We start from the raw sequence: 21375 nt of genomic DNA, 5'->3' as shown, positions 1-21375 counted from the left end.
GGAAAGGTAAGAAGAATGTGGACAATAACAGCAACCACAACCACTTGGTCATATCACAAGCAGTGATTCAAGTGACATAAAAATTGGCCATGGCAGAAGGGCAGCTTCCACCGATGACGGCACACTGTTTGCCCATCTTTGTGCTCAGTATTTCATTTGCTCTAAAAGCCCAAATGCTCCCCTTTCCTCTCTTTCCAATTACAAAATCTACTCAATTTTTTCTGCCCAAGATCTCTACTGACTCTGTCCTTTTCATTTCATTTTGTTCCTAGCAGCTTCCTCTTTCTTGCCACAAGTGTCCTTCAGTTTTGTTCCCACGTTATTCCTGCCTTCCCCTCCACATTCTTTCAGACTCAGAAACAAGCACAATGACTTTTCCATCCAAAGAAGAAGAGGAATCCTACTGATTAGCATTAGGACCAAGCAAATTTTCCAAGGGTTTAGCAGCAGTTTAACATCTTCATTAATGATCTGGATGATGGGGCAAAGTGTACCCTTAGCAAGTTTACAGATGAGACAAAACTGGGAGGAGTGGCTGATACACCAGAAGGCCTTGTTGCCATCCAGAGGGACTTCAATGGGCTGGAGAAACAGGCAGACAGGAACCACATCAAGTTCAACATGAAGAGCAAAACTTGGTACCTGGGAAAGAACAGCCCCAGGCACCAGGACATGCTGGGTGCCTTTTGCAGAAAAAGACCTGGGGTCCTGCTGGACACCAAGTTGAACACGAGCCAGCAATGTGCCCTTGCTGCAAAGAAGGCTAAAGGTATCCTGGGCTGCATTAGGCAAAGTATTGCCAGCAGGTCAAGGGAGGTGATCTCTTAATACTATAAGCTATACTTATAGTATTAATTTAGGATGTTAATAAAACGCTTTTGGGCAAATCAGCAGGAAAAACAACAGGAAGAAAGAAACATTGGCCTGTTACTGGTTATGGAAGCTTTTCTTTGAAGAATCTCTGTAGCTCATGTTTCTGCCAAGCAAGGTAATATGCCTGTAAATTTAATCTGACAGAAGACATAGCACAGCATCACCAGAAAATGACAAAATCAGATTGTAGAAGAAGGACTGCCAAACGCTTTCACAGCTCTCAGAATTCACCCAGGGAAACAAATTGACACAAGTGTAATAAAACCAGACTCTGATACCCACTGGAGTTTTGTAGTGCTAATATCTGTAGTTTCTACTTCAAAAATCTCATTCAAAGTGCTTAAATCTACCACTGGATGCCTGCTGGAAGCTGCCTTTGCCCATATCAATCCCTCCTGAAAAAACAGGGATAGATTGCGTTCATTGTTTACCCAACACTTCAAATGTTACCAAGTTTCAACTTCTGGTACCCTTACACAAATACGGCCTTTCTTCCCATTCCCACAAAACATAGCGCAATATAAATAATAATCAAAATGAAGAAATAAAATCATTCTTAATCATTCTTAACTTTAACTAAGTGGCAAGACATTACATTTAAAGCACAGAGGTAGTTGTGGATCCTCAGTAACAAAAGATAAAAGCCAATTTTTAGTTTGAAAGGAAGTCTACTTTAAAGCATATGCCAGCCAAATAATGCTAGTAACAAGTAAACACGGTCAAACAAACTATGAGGCAGAAATATCACCTCGCTTATTTGGCTACTTTAAGAAATCTTGCCTGTATCATCATTTTATCCATTGTAGGCCTCAGCATTCAGTACTGTTGTAACACTCCCACTATCTTAATTTACCCGTACTACATCTAAAGATGCAAAATCTTTTACCAGAGTCTAACAAGCACAAATGTTCTTCGTTAACGAAAATATATGTAACGAAGCATATGTATGTAACAAATATATTTCTGTCAGTCAGATACACGTACAGTAGAAATTCAGTGCTTCTCCTTTTTCAACAATGATCTCACGAGAGTTAATTTGAATGCACACAACACATTTTCCAAAAATGTGTCTCCTTTGGCACCAGGGGCACATTCCCCATCTCCAGAACTCCCCCCACACCCCATCACCTTGACCAAACCCATCCCAGGCACTATTCATGCTTGCTACCAGCATCTTAGCAGCAGCAACAGTAACGCATCTTTGTGATGACTCCATTTCATTAACGTGGCAAGAGCTCCCATGCCAGGTGAGGTGTAAAAATGAGGTCTTGACTATGTAATTATCCAAGGGAAATTTTCATTTTAGGATTTAATTAAATGAGGTCCTCTTCTCTGTAACTAGTCGGAAAATAGCTCTCATAGAGCTACAGATGTTTGACTCTGACAAATTAAATGGTGATTACCAGAAACACGTGGTTGGAAAGGTATTGTCTTAGGTGAGATATAATTACTGGTATATCTTATTAACCTATGGGAGATAGCAGGCAGGCCCTGTCCTCACCGGTATTTTGGAGGTTTGCCTTGTCAATTGACAGTGTAAACAATGAACATGATGGATCAAATCAGTTCATGGCAACTTATAAGAAATGCATTAAGATAATAGATCGCAACAATATTTTAGTGATTATACACAGTTGTGGCAGCAAAATTGCTTAAGAACTCAAACACTAGCCCCCAAAATGGCGACATCATGAAAAAAAAGATAAGATATTAATAAATAATTTAAAAATCAGTGTCATTTTTTTAAGCTGTAATTAAATTAGAGTGGGGGTCAAAGCAAAGCAACTTGTGAAGTTAAACTTTGAGAGGGAATATTTCTGAAAGAAGCCAATGATTTCTGATATGCTAAATAAATAAAGGTAAAAGTAGCCAATGATGTTTCACAGAGTTTTGTTCCTTGTTATTGCACAAAAATCTTCAATTTATGCATAGAACGTATCAGCATTTGGGAGAGACTGAAAGATGTAGTCAAAAATTTTATTAAGAGATCTGATAGAATCATGCTCACAATTGCATAGCTAAGTAGAAGTCAGGCAAAGTTATGGGTAAAGATAACACCTTTTATTGAGTCAACTAGTATAACTAGGAAAAAAAACGTTTCAGGCACAAAAATCTTTTTCAGCTTTATCATTTTCTCATTCCTGCTCTGAAATCATATTTCCAGTCAGTGAAAATCTAACACTGACACTGCATTTTTTACTGATTAAATGTACACAATATTTTTTTTCTAACACTATAATTCAATGCAATTATATTGATAAACATCACCCTTACTCATCCCGAAATGGTCTTTTCCCAGTACTAAATTTTTTTCAGCTCAAATTATATTCCCTGAAAAGTTATTAAAACTAAATCAAAAAGAGTTCTCTAGAAGAAGAGTATTTTCAGGCCATGGGCCAGGCCTATTAGAAAAAGTAAAGTTCAGTATCTTTCAAATACATATCCCCAAAAAAATAAAGCAGAGAGTTACCAATAGAATCACTTAGCAAAAAGTAAGTCAAAGAAAGAAAGAGCCTTTTGGTAAACTAATATATAAACAAAAATTCTACTGAAAATCATAGTAAGCTTTAGCTTACTATGTATACATGGTAAGTATAAAATCAGAACTACTGAGCCAACAGTGCCAAAGAATACCACCCCTCTTTTGTTTGGACTAACATTTTACATATAATCTTGGAATGGTCTTACAAACCTCATCAGGAGCAATGTACAAACACGCACGTGTATGCTAACAAAATGCTTCGGTTTATTTGGGGGTAGAGGGAGAGTTGTTTTGACTCACTATGAAAATAATCAGATTTAGTCTTAATCTATAGATTTTTTAATAACTGTCCCAGTTGAAATTATGTAGTCAGACCTATACATGTTATGGAACATTTAGCAAGTAATAAATTGCCAACAAAAAAAGTAACATTTCTTTAACCATGTAGAATTTGAGTTAAAAAGTGGTCCAACAATGCAACCAACAATTTCAACTGCTGAGCAGGAGAAAAGCAGACTAAAGCTAGCTCCTGTGAGTCTGTAATAAAAGACCACACATTTCATCTGTGTCTGGGAAGGAATGCATCCAGCATCCAGCATTGGCTCCCAGGTGGTGAGAGGTACTGTGCTGCAGAGCTGTGAGCACATCTGCAGCAGTATGTGGAGCCCTGTGGGATCACCCTGGTTCCACAAGAGCCACCAACTGTTCCCCAGAAAGCCAGAATGCTGAACAGCATCAGGCAAAGAAACACAAGTGGCCCTGGATGCAGGACGAGAAACCTACTAATGCTGCCACAGCACCCTTGCCACCACTCAGAAACAATTTATAGAATCACAGAATTGCAGAATCGCTTGAGTTGGAAGGGACTCTTAAAGGCCATCTAGTCCAACTCCCCTGCAATGAACAACCACAGGTAGATCACGTTGCTCAGAGCCCCATCCAGCCCGGCCTTGTGTGTCTCCAGGTATGGGGCATCCGCCACCCCTCTGGGCAACCTGTTCCAGTGCCTCACCACCCTGATTGTAAAATACTTTTTCCTTATATCCAATCTAAATTCCCCCTCATTAGTTTGAAACCATTTGTCCTTGTCCTACCACAACAGATCCTGCTAAAGTGTCTGTCCCCTTCTTTCCTATAGCCCCCCTTGAGATACTGAAAAGCTGCTACTGAATGGCAGCCTTGGGGAAGGAATAAAAAGAAAAGGCAACTACTGTGCACTAACAACTTCAAAGAGGACAAATACGAGGAAGTGGTGCAAATGAGATGCCCAGCACTACATTTTCTCAAGTGAGTCCTGCTGCTTCTCAAAACAAATTGCTGCTCAAACTAAGGCCTGCATGTGAACAGGTAGAAAAGCAGCTGGTTGAGGCTGTGATCCCAGCAGCAATGTGAACACTAGTTTTTCAGTCAGTTCACTTTCCCTGTCTGACTGGTGGCCACATACACACTTGGGCCATATACACACAAAGGTGCCAGAATGGCAGGGATGAGTGGCTGGGACCTGGGATGGGGGCTGTGCATGCCCAGCAGTGCCACCAGACACATTCACATGAAGTCGTAACCTCAGTGTTGATAATTGATAATTTCCTGTAGGAAGCAAGATTTGTTTTTTTACAAGTAGCATAAATAACATGAACGTGAAGCAAAGACTTAATATCTGTTTGAACAATCCTTGCAAAAAGGTTTAGCCTAAACATGTTAACGTTTACAATTAGTGGAGACCCTAAGAGCAACATGCTGTATGGATCTTGTCTTAAATCAGTGTGGATATTACCTACATAAAATCCCTTTCATACTGTGTCAAAATAATAAAAAAAAAAAAACAGAATAGTATCCTGGCAGGCATAATACAAAAATGTGACATTCTAATTATATCCTTCATGAAATTATGACATATTCAAAGCTAGTAAATGATTTTGTTTCATAAACAAAATACAGCAAAATCATTGTAACTTGATTTGATAGTTATTATAGACTATGGGTAACTGACTGCAAATAATCACAGCTTAAAGCATCAACCTTTTCAACCTGTGACATTTTTGCTAAAAAGTCCTTACCTTTAGATGCACAGAGAATTCACAGTGTTTCTCTGCTTAACAAGATTTTGTTTCATGGAAAAGATTTTAAGTCTACTAACAAGTGATACCATAGTGCAGGGCAGAACTAACGGTTTTATTAATTAACTTTACTTCAGGCTAAATGAAAGGAGCAATTTTGCCCCACTTACACAGCAAAGCAGTTGGAACCAAGAAAAGCAACCACACGGTGCCACAGCAAATATGCAAGGGCATGATCAGAAGCTTGACAGAACCTGTCAAGCTGAAACTGACTCAGAACAGAGGGCTAGGGAACCGTCTCTCCAGCTGTGGGAGAAAGAAAGAGATGCAGTAATCCAGGAGGAAGGCAGTGCTAAAGAAGCCACAAACAGGGTGCTGAAAAGAGGCAACATTTTTGACAGGCTTACTTCAAAACATTGAACCTCACAGTTGGGTTTTCTTCCACAGAGTTCAAGGAAACAGGACACTCTTTACATTCTTTGTATGTCAAGAGAAAAACACCAGGAGACACACTTGACTCAGTCTATTTCCCTAAGGTAACAAATGTGCAAAGCCTCAATTACTGTTAAGTACCTGGTTCCAAAACCACCTGAAAACTTCTAAACTCCAAAGCCATGTCTCATTAGAGCCCCAACTGAAACAAGGTGACTGTAGAAAAGACAAAGTGAGGCAGATTATAATAAAAGTGTATGTAAAGAGGTTTCCTCTCCCCCTCTATACTTACAGAGCAAGCTGTAGGTCCTTATTTGAAGGAAGACCATTTTCAGCAGCCTTCTGGGCTACAAAAAAACCCTATACATTCTCTCCTGAGACCTAAAGAACAGCCTCTTTTACTGTCCATTCTGAGAGCATATCCATTCCTAACTCCATTCAAGACTCACTGTTCCTGCTTTAAATACTACGACACCAAGCTTGCCATCTCTATTCTCTTCTATCCCCACTTTCACACTGTGTAAGTTTTACATCTGGGCTGGCCCAGCTGCCCCTGAATCAGATGCCACTGCTCACTGTATGCCACAGAGCTCAGGCCTAGTGTGCGAAGAAGGGAAGAAACAAAATGGCAGTCTTCCTCCCCTGTGTCCAGCTACTGCTCTATTAAATACGTAGCAGCTAGAATACTGCAAACAAATTAGTATTCATTACCTTTGCCTGTAGTTCTTCCGGGGTATCCCATTCTCTGGAAGGAAATATACTCCCCTGCTGCTTCTGTCTAACCATGTGGGGAAAGACTTGGGCATTCTGGTGGATGAAAAGCTGGACTCGAGGCAGAAGTGTGCACTCACAGCCCAGAAGGCCAACAGTATCCTGGGCTGTGTCAACAGAGGGGTGGCCAGCAGGGAGAGGGAGGCGATTGTCCCCCTCTGCTCTGCCCTTGTGAGGCCCCGTCTGCAGTGCTGCGTCCAGGCCTGGGGCCCCCAGCACAAGAAAGACGTGGAGCTGTTGGAGCAGGTCCAGAGGAGGGAAGAATGATCAAAGGGCTGGAACCCATCTCCTATGAAGAAAGGTTGAGGGAGTTGGGCTTGTTCAGCTTGGAGAAGTGAAGGCTCTGGGGAGACCTCACTGTGGCCTTCCAGTACCTGAAAAGGGTTTGTAGGCAGGAAGGAGAATGAATCTTACACAATCTAATAGTGGTAGGATAAGGGGGAATGGCTTTAAACTAAAAGAGAGGAGATTTAGATTAGTTGTTAGGAAGAAACTCTTTACTCAGAGGGTGGTGAGGCCCTGGCACAGGCTGCCCAGAGAAGCTGTGGGTGCCCGGTCCCTGGAGGCGCTCAGGGCCAGGTTGTACATGGTCCTGGGCAGCCTGAGCTGCTGGGTGGCAGCCCTGCCCACTGCACAGGGTTGGGACTAGGTGGGCTTTAAGGTTCCTTCCAACACAACCCATTCTGATTCTGCAATTCTGTGTTGGCAGCTCCTTCCAAAACTGACACAGAGGTCTGATACGATGAAGTCAAATCCTATTTGCTACTGCAGGGGTTCAGGCTGGACTGTTAAGCAAGTCTTAAAATGTGTCTGCGCATACTGAGTGTATCTGCACGCCACATAAGGCTGAAATATTCACTGTGAACTGTAGCTATCAATAGACTAATAATAAATATATTTGACAGGAAAATACGGTAACTAAATTCCCACTCTTGCCCATCTGTTCCTCTGCTGTTTGTGTATCTCCCTATCATAGTACACTTGCTTATGTTTCAGCTGCCTATGTCACACGTACGTGACATGTGTATATATATACACACACACGTAGCAGCCCTGCGCCGTGCGCTCGGCGTTCGATTGCGGTGGCTGGGCTCCGATCGGGCCGGTCCGGGGGGAGGGGGGGGAGCCCCCTCCTTCCTCTCGGCGCTGGATTGGTCGCGCCTACTAGGAACCGTGTGTTGTTGTCGGAGTCAAAATGGCGGCGGCGGTGGCCGGGGCCGCCCTGCTGGGCAAGGGGCTGGACATCAGCCTGGCGGCGCTGCAGCAGCACGACCCCTACATCAGCAGCATCGTGGACGTGGCCAGCCAGGTGGCGCTCTACACCTTCGGGCACCGCGCCAACGAGTGGGTACGTCGAGCCGCCCCTTCCCGCAACCCCCTCCCGGCCGCGAGGGGCGGGGCTGGCGATAGGCTCCGCCGCTATGGGGGCGGGGAGGACCAAGGCCCCGCCCCATCCCTGTGCGGAAGTGGGGGTGGTCCGCCATGAGGAGGTGTGAGGGCAGTGTGGCCTTGTCTGCTCCTCCTGGGCTGGGCTCGTGGGCTGGTAATGGAGGTTTTAAAAGTAGTGTTTAGCAGCCTGGGGTGTTGAGAGTTGGGGTGTAGGGTTGGAGGTTTGCTGCTGTTTCAAAGTGTATCAGCTGGAACCAAAGTGTGTGTGTGCAAATGTTGCATTTACCAATAGCAAAAAGCCTTTTAAAGATGAAATTAACCTCATGGAGTCATTCTGGTAGCTAGAGGGGTTTATCTCACCCTTAACCTGACCTGCGCTAGCTGTGCTCCCTCACCACCATCTCATCAAGCCGGGCTTTGTTATTTTATTTCGTAGCTTAAGGGAGAGGGGTCAAATGCTGATGGTGTTGGTTAAACAGAGGTAAAGGGGCTTGCTTGTGTCTGGCAAAATGAAGCCCTAATTTAAACTTTTTTAATGTTCTCATTCAGGAGAAAACAGACGTGGAAGGAACGCTGTTCGTTTACACAAGGTGAGAGCGTTATGCCTTAACATCTGAAGGTGCGGCCTGTGGGCGTGGGAATGCTGGGATGAAGCTTGGCTGAAGGACAGAAAATGCTCCCAACTGTGTCATGCTCAGAGCTGAAAGGAAACTGAGAGTGGCAAAGACAAACGCAGGGGAGGAAACACAGAGAAAGAGGGAACACCATGCATGTGAATAAGACTTCAAGATGTGGTTTAAATCTCGTATGGCTGAACCATAGAAATCTGCAAAACTGCCATTAATAGGATTCAGCATTGGCAGGTTAAAGGTGTCTGAACAAAAAACAAACAGTGAGCTAAATAATGATATCTCTTAAAGAAAATGAATGGTAGAACATATGAGCTCTGTATTTAGGAGTTCATATTTCTTGTGTCTGACTATTCAGTTTTGTGGATGTTCCATCCAGCAGTTGGATTTTCTCAGTGCTTGCTATTTGCAGCAGCTCTAATTGCAGTTTGACAGAGCTTGAATTTGGTTGCTTACTCCAACGTATACTTTAGATCTACTGTAAACATGTCCTGGTTTTGGGTTTCCAAAGTAGTGCCCAAGCATTTCCTTGTACCACTGTTAAAATCAGAAAAAGACATAGTGAGCAGATCTTGCAGTTGCTGCTGGGATGGGGTGCTGAAGAAGAAACTTTCAGTGTTTGTTTTTGAGAAGCTGGTGGGAGAACTGGGGAAGCAAGAGAGGGCAAGAGGTGTGTGTGTGTGAAGTGGCAAATGGACAGGGAGGCCCAGGAGACTGAGCTTTGTGTGGAATGGGAAGGTAGGAGTCAATCTTTTGAGTTCCCTTGTACCAGCAGTTGAAATCATCATCAATAACTTTTCCAAACTTCTTTAAGGTAAATGGGGAGGAATAAAAAGGCAGGACAAGATGCTGTTATCTTGTTACCACTGCAAGAGGAAAGAACTGGCCCTTGATTTTGCTAGCAGTAGGTAGGGGTAGCTGGTTGCATGCTGTGAAACGGAGGTATTTGTCTGGTATGTTGGATTTAAAGCTCCAGAACTGACAACATGTAACCTGACACTTGTAGTATCTGTGATCCTTCATCGTGCTGTTTTGTTGGCCGAGGAAGTTTCCATTTACAGCAGAGATTGCTATCCTTTCTGCCATGTGGGCGACTACATGGAACAGGTTGTGAGCAACATTATACAGGGCCCTCCGCACCAGTTTTAACTTTATTTCTTGTGGTTTTGAGCGAAGTTAAAAAATCACGTAAAATAAACCTTGCCAGCAAACTGCAGGCTGGAGTCTGCTGGTGTTGCTTTGTTCCTTCTTATTACTATTATGAGTATGTAATGTGGCCTTTTTCCTGGAGCTGATTGTATCACAAATTGAAGCTTTGCAAATTCTGAGGAAGAGTCAAAAATCAGGCTTCCCACTGAGTTAATACCAATGGAAGTTGACTCTTTTGACTTAAGTACTGATTGTTACAGACAAGGATTCTTGTTAAGGGTTCCACTTGTGTTTCATTTCCTGTTGCTTCTTACTCTCCACTGCAGGCCCCCGTGCTTTAGATTTCTTAGAGATGTCCACCAACAGGCAATTACCAGAGATGGCAATTTTACCAAATGTTTAACCGTTATTTACTTACTTTCAAATGACGTTTGACAATAAATGTCTCCTGTCAGGATGGTGATAGGGCTAATGGCTTGCATCAGTAAAAACTGTCTAACTGGCTTGAAGTGTAACCCCCATGAGCAGGGGTCATTATTTTTTTTACTTACTGAAAAGCCTATCTAAAATGTATCATCTGCAGTTGCTACCAGAATGTTAGTGATGATAATAACAATAATTGCAATAATACAACATGCAGTGCTCCTTGCTTGTGGCTGAATCTAATCATTGTTTTCTACAAGAAACTATGGTTAGAAAACATGATGCTAGTGATCTGAGACTAAGTGGCATTCAGTAACATCTTGCATGTTCAGAAGTCGTAGGCCTTAACCTTGAAGTAAAAACTGGACACACATAAATGATTAAAGCTGTGACCAAATCACTGGATCTCAGATGGTATCACAGGTGCTGCATGCTCTCTGAAGCTATTGTGAGACCAGTCATGCTTCTGAAATAATTTAAAGGATTCCATGAAAGACTGCAAGACTCAATTATAATTTCCTTGGAAACAAAATTAGAATTTTTTGTAGTATCTGAGTAGGGAGGGCGGGGGAAAGCATTTTAGAGATCTATACAACAACACAAAATAGTAATTTCTTTTTTTCCTTGGCTTGATGTGATTTCTACTCAATAATTTTCAGATCAGCTTCTCCAAGGCATGGCTTCACGATTATGAACAGGCTGAGCATGGAAAATCGAACAGAACCAATTACTAAAGATCTTGATTTCCAGCTGCAGGACCCTTTTCTACTTTACAGAAATGCCAGATGTAAGTATGAGATATGTTGCGTTAAAATGCTGAAGAGGTGAGGTCTTCAGCATCTATTCTTAGTTAAGGTAATTAGATTAGAGTTTAGCTTTCAAGGGCTGGAACTGGCTGGCTAACGTTTACAGTTGAAGGAGTATATTTTGTTCGCTGATAATGCAGAAAGAGTTGTTAAGAGCTACCTGAAATGCCACTGTTGAAAAGAAAGTCACTTTAAACTGGCAAATATCAGACTTTTGTGGCCCTGTATACGTGATGGGTGTAGAGATTCATAGACATGCTTTGTATGTTCTGAATATACCCTCATCAGTGCTGGGATATCTTGTCATAATACAAACCCCCTGACGATAGGAATAATTCTTGTGAGCTGCATAAGGGTAAACAAATGGAGCTAATTAAGACCCCTGTGCTCCAGCTCTGATACACTGTCCTTAGAGCAACTTGGAAGGTGGGTTACTTCCCAGCTATTGTAGGAAACCCTGACACCATAGTGCTAAGCCTACTTTAAACACTGATGAAAGATGAAGTTATTACTGTGAGCTCTGTGTTTGTCTTGCATAATTGTCAAACCTCTATACAAGCACGCAAACTCAGAAATGAGTGGAAGACATGAAAAAGCTGTGCTTTTACATGCAGATATACACACAGAGCGTGATAATGTGCGATTATATAAGAACGGTTATAAATATGCAAGTTTTTATCTGTAGTTGGAAAAAGAACTATAGTATGATCTATATTCTTGATGCATAAAAGTACATTGCAAAAATTCTTTATGTAAAATGTGTTGCAGAAGTGTTCCCTCTGGATGAAGTAAAAGCAGAGGAAATTGATGGCATACAAAGCAGCACAGTTTGATAATCTGCTAGACCTTTTTATTTCATAAACTTAATTTGGAGTTGGCATGTATATCAAGAGGGAATTCTGTTGTTTCTACCACATTGTGTGTGTGAGCAATAGAGATAACATTTTAAATAATCTAAATTGAACTTCTATTTCTGAGGATATTGGGTGGGCTGAAAAATAGTTTAAATTCGCTATCTGAAATTCCCAGAGAAGCTGAAAAGAAATACAGACATCTCCAGGCTAACCTAGGCTAGACCAGGCATCAGGATTTTAAATACCGTGAGGCTTTTCTCCCATGCGATTATGAAAACTTTCCTATGTATATGTAATCTATTTTGGTCTTGTTTTGAAATTCCACTAGGAATTTGTATATGTATATACTAGTATCTACTTTTTGGAGCCTGATCTATTAATTCTTCCTTTTTGTTGAGACAATTAGTAGAAAGTGTAATTAGAATTTGTCACAATTATGCTGACGTGAAGAAAGACGGTCTTCAGTCCAAATATTACATATAAACTGATTTATATAGGAGAAAAATCTGGGGGCTTTGGAGAGAAGTATTAGCCATTTGTTCACTAAGAGATGTCGTAATTACAGATTTGCAGAGTCTCAAATGCAGGTGCTAACATGCTTCTGAGCAGCGAGCTTGTGTTCAGCTAATGTGTCTGGGGTTTTTTGGCTAGTTGTACAGCAGCAAATTGCAGAAGGCTTCTTTTCTGGGCTATGCATAGACAGTGATTCTTTTAGAGTAGGATTTGAAAATGTGTTGCCTTTCAGCCTTTACAAAGCTCAGAGTGCTTTGTTGGTGTCTCTTTGCACTTCTGTGCGGTACAATTTTATTAAATCCTCCTATATTCGTAAACACACCAAAGGATTCGCTTTCCCCTAGAAAGGTAATACTCCCTTCTGCTAGGAGACAAGGCTGCAGCATAAAGAATTTTGAATGTACATTAAGGACCAAACCCAACAATTGTTGTAGACAAACTAAGGAGGATTGGAGCCACAAGGGTGAAAAGGACATCTTTGGAGACAGACTACTGTGCGGATTTTGTCTGGAATAGAGTTAATTTTCCTCGTAGTAGCTTGCTCAGTGCTGTGTTTTAGCTTTGTGACCCCAGCAGTGTGTTATTCACATACTGATGCTCTTGCCATTGTTGAGCATGTGCTGTAGTTGCTTTCTCACATAAGAGGACTTATATTTTCAGTCCTGCTCAGTGTTTTGCAAGTTCTAATATTCTGATCTTGTTATATTGCATCTATCATCTTAGAAAAACTGCTTTGCATCCAGTATGTTATTACAATAGAAAAACGTGTTCCAAAACCATATAGAAGTAAATATTATTAATAGTTAAGAAACTTTTGATCTTTTACTTTATCATGCTTTATATTTCTCCTGTTGTTCCATTGGTCTTGGTAATCAAGAATTGAAATACTATCTAAAAAACCCTTTTCAGACACCTGTAGTCTATTCACAGGTCTTTTGGGGTTGATGTTGAGATCCACGCCAGTAAATGTGTGCACTGATCCACTATTTCACAGAAAAGTTTAGTTTGGAAAGTCTAGTCAGGCAAGCATAAGCGTTATTCATTTCAAAGCCAGGAGAATTAGACGCAGGTTACAGCGCGTTTAGTGCCAGAAGAAATCCTTGTCTAATTACAAGAAACAAAAGGCTTTTCAGTCAAAGTGTAAGTATCACTGGATGGCCGCCTCCTTGTGGGTACTTGAAGGGAGCGTATGAACAGTAGGGGGAACGACTGTTTATGTGGGTGGATAGTGATAGGCTAAGGGGGAATGGTTTTAAACTGAGACAGGGGAGATTTAGGTTAGATGTTAGGAGGAAGTTTTTCACTCAGAGGGTGGTGACGCGCTGGAACAGGTTGCCCAAGGAGGTTGTGGATGCCCCGTCCCTGGAGGTATTCAAGGCCAGGCTGGATGTGGCTCTGGGCAGCCTGGTCTAGTGGTTGGCAGCCCTGCCTATGGCAGAGGGGCTGAAACTTGATGGTCATTATGATCCTTTTCAGCCCAGGCTGTTCTATGATTCTATGAAGTATTTTCCATGTTATCTGTAAACGCTAGTAGTTAACTGCAGTTTCAGGTACTTTCTGTGAGCAAATAAGACAGTACTGCTTTTTTAACATCAAAAATTTTTTCAAAAATTTAAAATATGTCCTTCACATATTTGAATAATCTTATCTGTGTAATTAACTTTTTTTTCCTTAACCTTTGGTGGTGTTTATTGTAAAAAAGAACACTTGGAACCTGTTGCTTAAAGCTTGATGCTGGTTAATATGAGCTAGTCCAGAAAAATGCATAACTATAAATCGTTGTGTAAAATAACTTCAGTTTCTCCTTTTAGCAACGGTCAACTATATAGTAATTTACTTGCAACTATTCCCAATGGTGTATTTTGTACCAGGTGTATATGTCTATACGGTGGGCCAGTAAGTTATTTCTTAGGTTGACTGATGTACCATTTCATCACTGAACACTGTTTCTCATGTTTATAGGACGTGGAGCACTTGAGGAAAGTTGCATATCTTAGAGCTCAGTACACCTTGTGTGTTTTAGCTGCCAGAAAAAGATACCAGATCCAGCTTATGAAGAGCTTGTATGCAGGTTATCACTGCTGATTATTGTACTGCAGGAAGTGGAGAAAGAAACTGTGTGAAAGCTCTACGAATAGTCTGACCAGATCTACAAATAGAATCTGACCAGATTCTATGCCCGTTTGTGCATTCTGGGTCACATTTGTAGCAAGGGCTTTGGTCACACCATCTAGTAAAACTGAAAGTGAACGAAGCTTTCTAGCCAGATGTGACATATTCTACTGAATATCAGGTTTTGTGGAAGTCCAGGAAGTGCTGCACAGGCAGACCAGATGTGCTTGCTTTTAGTAAAGCTGCCTCATAATAATTTCAGTTGTCCAGTTTAACTTGCCACCTTGTGTTTGTCGGAACCCTAAACAACTAATATCGTTTTTCTAGATTTCTATGCTGCAAAGACTTTTAGTAGATGGGATTTGAGGGAAAGTTTGCCAGCTGTCCAAAGAAATGGCTTAAACTTTGTCGTGGGTGGGTTATATTGTTGCTGTTGTTTTTCCTCTCTCCTGCGTCACAACTATTTATGTATGATTTTTTTTTTCCAAATATGTGTTTGTGTTTGAAGGCAAATGTGTTTGATTGTAAAGTGTTAGGAAAGGGTGATGGTGTATATTTTTCTTAAACTTACTTTTTATTCCTAGATTCTGTGTTGCAGCATTCTAGAGCACTCTCAAACAGAAGAATTCATCTTCTTGGGTGTCTAATTCAGGTCCATTTTGTTTACTCCTCTAATACTTATATATTGTATATACTAAGTCAGTAACGTGCCCTGGTTCTGTAGGCATATTGGGAGACTTATTGATCCTGTAGGTAGACTAATGGTAACATTTCTCTTGTAAGGAGCAGCTTGGTTACAAGAATATGAGAAGTTTACTCCCCAAGAGAAAGGAGGAGACCACAGTAATAGGATTTGAGTGATGTGTAAAACTGAGTATGGCATGAAAAAGTGTCTGCTTTACCCTGGAATTTATTCTTGTTCTATCATACGTTATATATTCTATAATTCAGTATTATAAATCTCTTGCTAACCAGATTTGGCTGAATTTTTTCTAAAAGCTTGCCTGGATCGACCACTGCCATTTGCTCAGAATACAAATGTATGTGTTTTACCTGAGGTACTGTCCTTGGTAGGCATTTTTGTCTCGGAAAAATAAACAAGAAGCTCCTCCTTCTTTCCCTTCCACCACCTCTCCTTTGATCAACCTGATAAAAATTCATCCTGCCTCCAGCTGGGCAGGAACAGCAGCCGAGGTCAGGATTGTCCTCCCAGGATATTATTCACCTCTGACCGAAACTTCAGTTTTGCTGAGAACATTTGAATCCTAATGTTCTGTATTAAAATAATGTCCTAACAGATGTTATTTTTCCTTTTTAAAAGGAAAATGTACATACCGAAAGTACATTAACATTGCAGTGTTGTTTCTAGAATCAGAAAATTCAGCTGACTGCCTGGATTAACTGTCATGCTGCATGCATGTTTTTAAAAACCTGTTTTAGTGTCTGTGTGGCTTTAGTATCTTACAGTTTGTTGTATGCAAATTTTCTCGAAGCAAATTTATCCCTCCTTCTGTTTACTTACTTGCCTGTTGCATAGTGACTATAAATTTTTGATTTTTTTTTTCCATGTGATGTTCTGTCTTCCTTGTACCTACTTGCAGAAATTATCTGTTCTTAGACTGGTCTATAAAAGCATATGTGAAAACGTTATTACTTCACTACATTTCCCACTTAGTGCCTTCCTTTGTGTTCTATGGTATGCTGTTGTGCTTAAAAAATAATAAAAATTCAAAATATGAAGAAGAATAATCTGCCTCTTTAGAAATGATGTAGGTATGGCTTTACGATTTTATACTTAAAACCATAAAATAGATGTGTTTCTATATTAAACGTTGGCCTTTCTGTCTCACATTCTAACTTCCAAGGGTACCTAAAAATCCTTAGTATTTACCTTTAGAGATGTAAAAACAATACGATGACTTTATGGCACAATTAAACTGTATTTTGCAGGTGAGCATAGATGGGCGTGCAGCAGTGCTGGCTCAAGGCAGGAGACTTTTAAGGCCAGGAGTCCTGATCTTTTCTCTAGTGATTAGCAACATGCATGTTTTAGAGTATACAACCAGATGCATCTGGTTTTGAAATCTATAGCTATACTCTGCTCGATGCTATGGAGATTGGATTGGATTTTTACGTAGTGTGACCTCTGAAAGGGGACAGGATTATTTGGCTGTTTATTTATTAAGAAAAGATGTGTGTATACATATATGCACAAATTACTGCAAAAATAAATAATTAGCAGATACTGGTTAATCTTGTTTTCTGGTACTTAGGATTTTTTTGTGCTAATCATGAGAAGTAAGTGTAGTTCAATTATTGTAAACTGAGGTTTTTGGAGTTTGGATCAAGAAGGCGAATTATATGATTCCCTTCTGTTGTTTTTTATTGCTTTTTTTTTAAAAAGCAAAACTCTTTGTACTTGTAAGTATTTCTCAAGTGCTTTTTCTTTCTTCTTTTTTTCTTATTTAACATGCTTTCCTACAGATACAATGTATGTTTTTCAGTGGAAATTGAAGACCTTAGCCTTATTACTTCCATTCTGATGGGTAAAACCATGTTCCTTTTCACCCTGCCCAGCTCAGCACAGTTATACAGGGTTTCAGTTTGGACTGAAGGACATTTTTGTTGTTTCCTCCTCACACGTCCTACCCTAAGGATTGGGTTGCAGTTGTGGAAGCCTTTGGCTGAGAAGAGCAAACAGTTTAGAACACTTTGTATTTGTGAAGTTGGTTTTCTCAGGATAGCAGGTCTTGCAACTATGATGACTGCAGCCATCTTTTTGCTCTTACAATTAGTTCCAGATGTGATTATGGTGGTAAAAACTACAAGGAGAGAAGTACGGTACTGCTAACATAAGTTTTCAACTATGTGGAATGATGGATTCTGATTTGAATGTGTATCGAGGGAAAAAACAGACTAAGGAGCTAAGGTAACAAAGCTTTTTAGTAGTTTTTTGGTGGCTGATAATTATTCTGAGTATGGTGGAATTGTTGCTGTCTGGGCAAGCAAATTGGTAGGAAAAATGCATGGAATAGAATTAAAGGCATCTATCAAGCTCTGCAATTGTGGATGGGCTTCTGAGCAGAAAGGAAGGAGTCTCATACTGTGTATATCTGCTAAGCACAGTCTTTGCTTCCCATTTATGGGTATTGTCACATAAGCAACATATTAACTGGTCTGGTCGTTTACTGCCGAGAGTGTACTGCCAGCACTGGGAATTCCGGACATCTCTTCAAGATAAGATAGGCATATGATGCAGTGGAACTCAAGAGTTAGTGTTAGAACAGATTTTTCTCTTTTAAAGAGGGTTATCTTCATGTGACTACCTGTACACCCTCTCTTTCATACCCACCACCCTGTATAGCATAAAATACTAGATGTTTCCAGAGCAATGTAATTGCATTCTGCAATTGAAAATATTGTAGAGCTAGTTGGTTTTTAGAATTCACTCCCATAAATCCCTTTACACAATATGTATCCATTTAATATTTTGAGTTTTTGTATGTTCTAAACCTCTTAGCCTCATTTCTTTCTTGTTCCTTATACCTGCGTGCCTTTCCTGTGCCTTTAGTTTTTGCTCCAGTGCGAAAGTGGAAGTGAAAAAGCAACTTTCAACAGATGCTCAAAGGACAGTATGTTAACAAGAGTAGCTGTCTGTCTGCTCAACTCCACCGATGTGAAAATTACCAAAATTCCCTCAATCTTGTCGCGCGTACAGGAATTCGCAGTACCTTATCCCCAACTATTTATTTACGTTACTAATGTTATTTCATACATCATACAGACTGTTCTGCTTATGTAGAAAGGGAGTACATATCCAAACAGATAGATACCAGTATGGTTTGCATGCACGCGAATGTATAGTGCTCCCTTACCTCCAGGTTTGATGTAGAAGCAGTTGAGCTGAGTTTCATGCACCAGCTTCCCCTTGTACTTGGTTTCAGATTCCCCTTGCTGGTGGCTGGATAGCGGTTGATACGCTTGCCGTACAAAGGCTTGAAACATGTTTTAAAATTCCAGGGAGCGTTGAAACCACTGAGCTTGAATATATTTTCTCAGTATAAAGAAGGTAAATTCCTTTTAGACAATTGTTTCCTAATTCAGAGTTATTTTATGTAATAGCTTTGTGCAGAAGTTAAAAACCAAAAACCAGAACTACTGACAACTTGATCCTTTCATCTAGAAACTGTTTTCCAGCTCTCTGAAGCCTCCACAATATCTAACGCACTGCCCTTCCTTTCCTTGCTCTTCACTCCTAATCCTTTTCTTGTCCTGTCCGCCTTATGTTCTGTTGGAGCCTTCTCCTCCCCTTGTGGTTTTTCAGGAAAACTTTTTCAGGATTGAGAAGTGGAGATAATGGGCGCCATCCACCCGTCAGCTCATCACCTCACCGAGCCATGGCGATCTCTGCTTTCTGTATATCAGCACGGACTTCTCTGATAATATCCTCTCGTGTCTGAAAAAAATAGGTTTGTCTAGCAAGGGGTGGACTTCAGTCCTGACATAGCTGGAAAACTTCTCTTGGAATGTGAGCTTGCTCGCTCTCGCTCTTTTATGTGTGTGTGTATATATATAAAAATATTTGTAACCTTCTCTCAAAACACGAAAGATAAATATAGGAACAAGTGTATCCCACAGTGCATATACAAGCTGCCCACTTCTGTCTGTTACTGATTTAATACAAGCTCTTGAGTGCCTCATCAGCTCTGTCTTCGTCAAAACAAGCCTTAAATCAGAAATAAGCAATATTCTTCAATTGGAGGAGGAAAAAAAGAAATCCTTCTCAAGTATAAGATAGCATACCCTTTAAAGGACAAGGAATGTGTTACATACAGAAAGCCGGTGTTACTGTTACAGTGGAATTCCTCTAAGGCTGCAAATGCAGTGCTGCTTTTTTGTCTAAAGTGACATACAAACTATTAAGAGTGTTGGGCTTAATATTTGGTATCTGCTCGGCTGTAATTGTTATGGTTGCAGTTCCTTTGTTGATTTTGCAGTGCAGAGCTTTCTATGGTTAAATTTAATAAAATAAAAAATCTCAATGTAAAAAAATATTTTTTTTAATCAGTCTTCACCAAAAATGTGGCTTGTACCTGCTAGCTTCATTATTTTGGTCGTATGTACTTATAAGCCTTTTAGAGCCTCTTTCAGTAATCCTTTTGCATAGCAGAGAGATTATTTATGTGAATAAAAGCAGCCAGAGATCCTGTAGCCAGGAAGAAAAAAAAGTGATGTAAGACACATGCTTTGGGTCAGAAGTCAACAACGGAGGGACTATGAAGGTTCTTCCTGTGAATCATCTGGTGCTGCTCATTGTCTTAAGATATAGATTTTAAGTTTGATGAACTCCACCAATTTTTTTTCCCTCTGCCAAACAAACTGCCTTTCTGTAAAATTTCAGGTTTATGAGCTTTACAATGTATGGTGCTAAATCCTCTACACAGGAATGTGTAGCATCTCTGTGGAGAGGTTCATAATTAGGAAAAAAGTAACAGTGTATTTTTATATTAAGTACAGTATACCTGTTTGCAGTGCTTTGTTTCTTTTTTAATTGACATCTCTCTCCTTTTGTGGTGATTTTTTGTTTTTCCTGGCTTCTCTCCCATTAACATTTTGTACGTCTTTCATCGTACAGAAAACAAAGTTCAGGTTTAGATTCACACTTAGAGTTAAAAGCAGGAGGAGGGGACAGAATGGGGAAGCAAAAGATGATTATTAATGTTTTATTCCTAAAGGACCGTGCACGTGGTATAATACTTCAGAAGCAAAATCAAATGATGCACTTTCACTTTCTGTATGAAAATAATGCAGTTGCTGTAATGAAAATCACTCAGTGCAGAACTACAGTTTTTTATCTGTATTGAAACGTACCTCTATATCCTGTATCCAGCAACTCATTAATTGTAGGGTATGTCTCAGTGCTGCTTCAGTATTTTGAAATCTCTAGCTGCTAATAGAAAATTAATTTGATGCTTTCTGATGCTTTCACCTGTTGGATTTCATGCTTAAAACAAGGGCATTTTAACAGTTTAAATTATTCTAGTCACGAAGAACTTGATCTTGTAAGTATGTTCTGTTTCTCCCACTGTAACAGAACCCACACTTGTGGTGGAAGAAAGTAGAAAAGTCACTAAACTGCTAAGTTAATCTGAACAATTAACTTCAGTAGTTAGAATTGTTTTTAAAAGATATGATAAAAAAAACAATAAGGTAGTTCAGAGAGGTGGTATTTGTGTATTTATGAAAGGAACTATGAAGTTGCAACTTTCATGAGGAAAAAAATAGATCTTAAGGTCATAAGATACACTTTAATCATTTTTTATTAAATCTAAAGGATAGGATGTAATGATCCTTCCATTTTCAAGTAAAAATACAGTGATCATATGTGAATGATAAATGGTACAAGGTGCAGCTGTCTACTGAAGCCTAACTTGAAAGCACAGCGTACCCACAAGTGTGAACCTAACACAACTGGGTAATACTTAGTACTATTTGTCTGAGATTTTGTGAGAGTAGTAAATGACCTTGCTGTGGGTTGTATTCCTAAAAATTAGAGGTGTTTAAGAATTTCCAACAGCAACTCTACAGAAGAGAAGGTGTTACTTAAGTCAATGTCACGACTGTCTATAGCAAAAGGAATTGCTTCGGAGAAATAGGGAATTTTGTTAATGTATTGAATATAAGTTGTTAACAGGCTGTGAAAAATCAACAGAAGCAAATATGTAAGAGATGCTGGAAATATGAACATTTGAAATGTCAAAAAGAGTACTTTACTTTACAGTTACTTATTTCTAAATGGGTTTTTATATTTCAGAAATAAAGAGGTGGTATAGGAAAAATGAGGAAGTTGCTTGCCTCTAAAATGATGGCAAGTACAAATGAAAA

The 21375-nt window shown here is 40.1% G+C and overlaps 1 protein-coding gene across 4 annotated transcripts in view; it reads left to right on the top strand.

The window, feature by feature from the left end:
* Positions 7774 to 21375, top strand: part of DCP1B (decapping mRNA 1B) — a 42224-nt gene continuing 28622 nt past the window's right edge. For 2 of the 4 annotated variants that reach the window (XM_021390031.1, XM_021390058.1), the window contains exons 1-3: positions 7774 to 7963; positions 8554 to 8594; positions 10865 to 10992. In XM_021390031.1, the coding sequence (XP_021245706.1) occupies positions 7811 to 7963; positions 8554 to 8594; positions 10865 to 10992 (322 nt within the window). In that variant the 5' untranslated portion in view covers positions 7774 to 7810. Of the gene's footprint in view, positions 7964 to 8021; positions 8159 to 8553; positions 8595 to 10864; positions 10993 to 21375 lie in introns of those variants that run through there. The other 2 variants (XM_021390042.1, XM_021390050.1) reach the window with 2 other exon arrangements.

This window comes from Numida meleagris, chromosome 1 (assembly GCF_002078875.1).
Source record: "Numida meleagris isolate 19003 breed g44 Domestic line chromosome 1, NumMel1.0, whole genome shotgun sequence".
Classification (NCBI taxonomy): domain Eukaryota; kingdom Metazoa; phylum Chordata; class Aves; order Galliformes; family Numididae; genus Numida; species Numida meleagris.
Note: the sequence above shows the minus strand (reverse complement) of the source record. Positions and strands in the feature narration are given on the sequence as shown.